This window comes from Melanostigma gelatinosum, assembly GCF_949748355.1.
Source record: "Melanostigma gelatinosum genome assembly, chromosome: 14".
NCBI classification, from domain to species: Eukaryota; Metazoa; Chordata; class Actinopteri; order Perciformes; family Zoarcidae; genus Melanostigma; species Melanostigma gelatinosum.
The window spans coordinates 4,607,658-4,613,521 of NC_136647.1; the positions used below are offsets into that span (position 1 = coordinate 4,607,658).

General features: G+C 41.6%; 1 protein-coding gene across 1 annotated transcript; it reads left to right on the forward strand.

Moving 5' to 3' along the window:
• Positions 1 to 276: 276 nt before the first annotated feature.
• Positions 277 to 4,586, forward strand: LOC306787829 (microfibrillar-associated protein 3-like). The gene is made up of 3 exons (XM_079283121.1): positions 277 to 412; positions 1,069 to 1,360; positions 1,839 to 4,586. Exons 2-3 carry the CDS (start codon positions 1,114 to 1,116, stop codon positions 2,576 to 2,578), a joined length of 987 nt encoding a protein of 328 aa, XP_079139247.1. The 5' UTR covers positions 277 to 412; positions 1,069 to 1,113; the 3' UTR covers positions 2,579 to 4,586.
• The last annotated feature ends 1,278 nt before the right edge of the window (positions 4,587 to 5,864 follow it).

Consider the following 5,864-nt stretch of genomic DNA (forward strand, 5'->3'; position numbering starts at 1 on the left):
ATGTCTAATGTCATCCATCAATCCAAATGTTTTATGTCGACAATTAAATATAGAAACAAAATAGTTTGAATTGTCCTCAATACATTTAACTGGACGCAAATATACAAAGGAAAATATTTGATGTCAAAATGAGATGAAAATACATTTTCAGTATCATCATTGATATTTAATTCAGCGCTGACACATACAGAAATCACTCACCTGCACCTGAGAAGAAGCCACGCCCACTCAGTCGCACCTGACCCACCAGGAAGTGAACGGACCAAGCGGAGCTTTGCTGAAGCGAGCTACAGCTGGTTAGCAGACTAAAATAAGTCTAAACGGAATATATTCGAACAGCGGGGTTACAAACATTGTTGGTCTAGGATTTGTTTGTGTCGCTGTCCGAGCACGTGAGAATCAAAGGCTCCAGGTGTGTTTGGGGTTTTGGTGAATTTGCTGTTTGTGGGCTTTCTTCCTTTTGTAAAATGTGCTCGATGGGCCTTCATTGTCACAGATGAGCTTTGAGCTCAGTGCTTAATAAATCAACTGGACGGCTATTTATGTAGCCTAACAATACTGATTTAATGAAATCTCCTACAGAAGCACTATATATTACCAAATAAATCCACAGTTTGTAATGTATTCAATGATAACATGCGTTCTTATTTCTTCTACAGGGCTAATCCATTAACTGTTATCTGCAGCTTTGTTTTTGTAACGCTACGTCATTCTTGAGGGACAAGACTGACACTGATTTTATGATTTGGCCTTAAAGTCAAGGGAACAAATCAAATATTATTTCAGCTAAAACAAATGTTTTTCAAGAGTAACAAATGCACAATGAAAACATAGGCAATAAAAGTCAACACAATTAATCATGCATATTATTCCAATTTAACAATGTGATAAGGGGAAAAGGAAAAGCAAAAAAATCAATAGACAATAATGTTGAACTTGCAGATGGAAAATGTGGTTTGAATGTCTCTATTTAATTAGAAAGTAATCCATAAAAGTAGTCCTGAAGAAAGTGTCCACAATCCTGTTTTCCTGCATGAGCCAAAAGCGTTGACTTTTCCTGTTCTGCAGGTTTGTCCCATCTGAATGTGAGCTGAAGCGGCAACTCCTTTCGACATGTTCTCGCCTCAGAAACACCACCTGTCCCACCTGCTTCTCACAGTCCTGCTGCTCGGTGGCCGGACAGCAGCCGGAGCTCTGAACGGGTCGGAGGCGGTGTCCTCTGTGCTGCTGCCCAGCGTCCCCTCCAGCAGGAACGTCGTGGCGAAGGACGGATCCAGCACGTTGATTGAGTGTAACGTGACCGCAGCATACGATGACATCAAGTGGTACAACTCTAAAGGAACGCTGCTGGCTGACACAGGTAGGAGGACATGTGTACATACCGGTGTATTTAAACAGGGATGCCCTATAAGTCAACAACATGCATCTAAACACCCAGCAACTGAATTTCAAGTAAAAATAACTCATCTAGGTTACTATATTTTATTTTAAATATGTCCAAAAATCAATTCATGTATTCAAACAAAGGTGACTTAAACATAGTTTTAATCCAGAGTCATACATGGCTTGGCATCAGGGACCATAATGGCCATAATAATGACCATAAGTCTTGGACTTAAATGTGTTAATGAATCTGATATATAAACTGCTTTTATCTCATCTGGTAGTGTTTGATTCAATTGACAAAGTACATTTTGAATGAAGCTAACTGTGTTTTTTGGCCAGTGTAAATGTTTTTGATGCATCCCAAACTTAACGGAGGAGATGATTCAAATACAAAGTGTTCCTGCTTTCCCATTTCTTAACTCGCAGCATTGATATATGTGCTGTGACTTCAGGTGGGAAGTGGAACATGCAGGAGAAGGGCGTCCTGAACATCACCGTGGTCTCCTTTGACGACCGCGGCCGCTACACCTGCGTCACCGACGGAAACGAAAGCTACGCCGTCACCCTCCGCGTCTCCCACATCGACGGTGGCCTGGGCCTCTACTTCGTCATCATCTGCCTGGTGACGTTCACCGTCATCATGATCCTCAACGTGGCGCGCCTCTGCATGGTCAGCAGCCACCTCAAGAAGACCGAGCGAGCCATCAATGAGTTCTTCCGCACCGAGGGCGCGGAGAAGCTGCAGAAGGCGCTGGAGGTCGCCAAGCGCATTCCCATCATCACGACGGCCAAGACGCTGGAGCTCGCCAAGGTGACGCAGTTCAAGACCATGGAGTTCGCCCGTCACATGGAGGATCTGGCTCGGAGCGTCCCTCTGCCGCCGCTCATCCTCAACTGCCGCACGTCCGAGGAGGATGTCGTGGAGACGGGGAGCGCGAGGCCCCACGCAGAGCAGTTCGGTGCGTCGGTGTCCAGGAACAGACACGCTATAGGCCCTCCCTCCGCCGACAGAAAGGGAGACGAAGAAAGGGGGGAGGTGTGTCGGGCGCTGCTGCCCAGCGGAAGGAACAATGATGTCAAAGTTTCAGTCCACACAGTGTCTGAGAAGATGGACAACGAGGATTTGGATGCTGGGAGGAGCCTCCATGTGCCAGGCTCGCGGACAAGTGTGTCCTATGAAAGCAACGTATAGGCACCCTCTGAAGTGTCTAACTGCAAGTGCTTAGAATACAGTCCATACAAATATATACAAATACAAATTGTGGGATTGGTTACCGTCTAGATCTTTGTGTTTCAGGTTCTACATATTTGTTCACACTCTTATCAAATCCTGAGAGGAAATCTTGTCGTCGTAGGAGGAGAAAGCAAAACAACAGCTATCTTGTCGTGTAACAGTTGGATTCTGTCTGTTTTCCACTTCCTCCTAGAGATGGGGCACCCTAGCTCCAGGTGATCTCAGACAGGATGACTTGCGGTCTGAGTCATGCTCCTTCTCCTTCCTGCATTAGAGTGTTTCCATGTGACTTTGAAGGAAGTGCAGTCGGTCCAATTTAGCTTTCACGAATCAAAAGGCTGTCAATTCTTATCAAATTGCAACAAAATCGCAATTTCCGACCGTCAACAGAGCTCAGAATTCTACTTTCTCTTGCCTTAAATCCATTTGCTCTTTAGCTTCCATGCTTGTGTGGTGGGATCCCCTCAACGTTTCACTGTTGCAGATATAAGAGCTGGTGTTCCTAGACGCCATTTGATGCCTTTCACTTTGACAGTCAGTCAGCTTCCACTGAACTAAAGTGTTTTCATGAAATAGCCTCATTCCATTGTGTCTTCATGTTGTCATGTCCCTGATTCCTGTCACTCACAGGAAGAAGTGGGAGACTTTGAAATGATGCCTCAAAAACATGTCACTTCAGACTGATATCTGCAGGTCTCTTTATTTACTTATGTTAGTCAGGACGGCAGATAATTACAGGTTAGCTTTTTCTCCAGAGGGACTTTTTCAGTGAAAGAGGTAAACATTAAAAAATATATACATATTAGCAATCCATGATGTTTGAGGATTGTTGAAGCAAGCCTCCTGCTACTTTTACCTTTCAGGAGCAGCAAAGGAACTGCAATATAAATGGGATTATTCACAGCGCCAATGTGATGGAAAATGCATGAAATTGTGCTCCTAAACATGCAGGTGTAGTTTATCATATGTTGATGTGTGCATGCCTGGAAAAGTTTGGGACTTTTTGTTATGAAGGTGATGCAGCGGTTTCTCTCTGCGTTTCTAGTGACGTTTGTGAGGGTGGAACGCAAATGGTGACTATAGTGACTAGTTTGTAATTTATTCTTGTGTGTCATGATTTACATTCGTACGTCCATATACAGGGGAAGGTGTCTCATAACAGTGTCTCTAAATGGGGTCACTAGGCTTAACAATAAGATTCAACATATTCCGATGAACGTATAAAGATCTGTTAAATGTTTTGAGTTTGACTTCCTGAGATATTTTTAAGCTCATGAAGTAAAGGATGAAAGAGTCACTCTTACAATCACAGTACTTGTATCTGTGGCTATATGGGGAGTTTTTTACAACCTAAAAACCAAGTCCGATGCCAAATGTTGAGAAACATGGATAAACCGCTTCTGTACTCAGTCAGAGAGATGTGTAAGAAAATATATCATGCAAGATGTAACTGAATCAGTTGTGGTAATTGGACAACTTTAGTTGAACTTGTTTTGTCGTAAATGATACAAAGTTTTGCTGAATCTTCTCTGTGAAATATTGTCATATCAATGTGTTTAAAGTCATGAAAAGGACCGAAGGCAACATCCTACAATTGACAATAAGTAAATAAATACAAGCCAACACCTTGTCTGGTGGTGGTTTCTGCCGTTTCAGGAAATATTAGCAAACTGGCTAATGAGCCACTGGGGGGCGCTGTTGGGTAAAACATCACTTTTGCATATCGGCTATAACACACACTTGATATCATTGTTGAAGAGCAAGGTGAGCTGAAGCGTCACTTTAACTTCAGATTTCTGGGACTTAGGCTACTTGGTTGAAGTACAATTTGGAAATGTGTTGCTGTACTTGTTTGCAGTGTACCATTTCTCAGTAACTTTAGACAAATGTTATAATATGGGTGAAGCTAGAATATTTACTATATTATTGATGTACGCAGTGTCACAACTTCTACCAGTGCATAATTACTCACCTCATCTTTGAATAGTACTTCGAACAACGAAAGTCCTTTACTCTGTTCTGAGAGAAATAAACAAAAAAGATGAAAATAAAATTCAAAAAAATTGTCTTTTGTTTTTCCGTAATACTCATAGTCCCACCCCTCCACAGCCACTCCTACAAAACTGTCACTATGAATGTATAATTAAAAAATAGAAAATAATTAAAAATAAAAGAAATTGAGACAAATTGACATATGAATGTAAAGAGAGTAAACTGTGTAAGCCGATATGTACACAAGCCCGATATTAAAAAGATATTAAAAAGAAATGTATCAAAACATAACTTTCCCGGAGGTTCATATCTCAGAATACAGCTGTCAAAGTGTTAGATACCTGAAGAATATCAGGTTGGAGAGCAGCCCAAATAACAATAACCTTGGGCCTCTGTGTTGCAACTCAAAAAATCCATCCTTCTTCCCTCTCCTGTCCTCTCTGGAGGCAAGCTTATCTAAATAGAATTGATTAGTCCGAGCGATCATTCATCATGCCGAGCCAAAGCAGACGTTTAAGGAGAAGGGGAAGGGAGATTTTAAGGATAGGATATTTCTAGCGTGCCCTCTGTGTCATCGAGGTAAACTAAACAAATTCAGGCTGCAAAGGACGAACACTGCGTGCGTGTGTGTGTGTGTGTGTGAGCGGAGGAAAGACTCAAGCTCAAAAGTTTGGAGTCATCTGTTACATTGACGTTTTGCTTCTTTCCTTGAATAACTATTTAACGGAGATGGATTGACTAAAATTTAGACACCAAATGTATTATTTACAGTTGAAATCGTTTTGGCCCCAAAAGAAGAAGAAATACTGTTTTCTGAATTCTGTTGTCACCATTTGTTTCTCCTAAAATACCGATCGGTTTTTTAATTTATTTTCCATTCCAGAAAAACTTCACTGACCCTCGATCATTCTTGAACCACAACAGTGCTTGAATTTGGGCTTTAAATATTTCGGGTAGCCATTTTTCTTTGCCCCTCTACTCAGTGGTTTGATTGGTTTAAACTGTGATTTGTCAGTCCATAATATGTTCAGCTGATATTCCAACAGTGCTAACCTAACCTTCAATTGATATTGTGACATTTATGAATAGCCTCGATAACAACACGGCAGTAAAAGCCTGTCACAGACTTTGTGTGACTGTGTGTGTGTGTGTGTTATTATGCATACTTATAAATTAATGAAGTATAATGCAGTAAATTTGGGCCTCTTGAATTTAAATTGCTCATAAAATCGGGTCAGAAGAAAACTGTTGC

Coding starts and splice junctions, on each gene's coding strand:
- LOC306787829 (XM_079283121.1), top strand. CDS start 1,114: ATGTTCTCGCCTCAGAAACACCACCTGTCCCACCTGCTTCTCACAGTC. Junction 1,361..1,838: donor AACGCTGCTGGCTGACACAG/GTAGGAGGACAT, acceptor CTGTGACTTCAG/GTGGGAAGTGGAACATGCAG.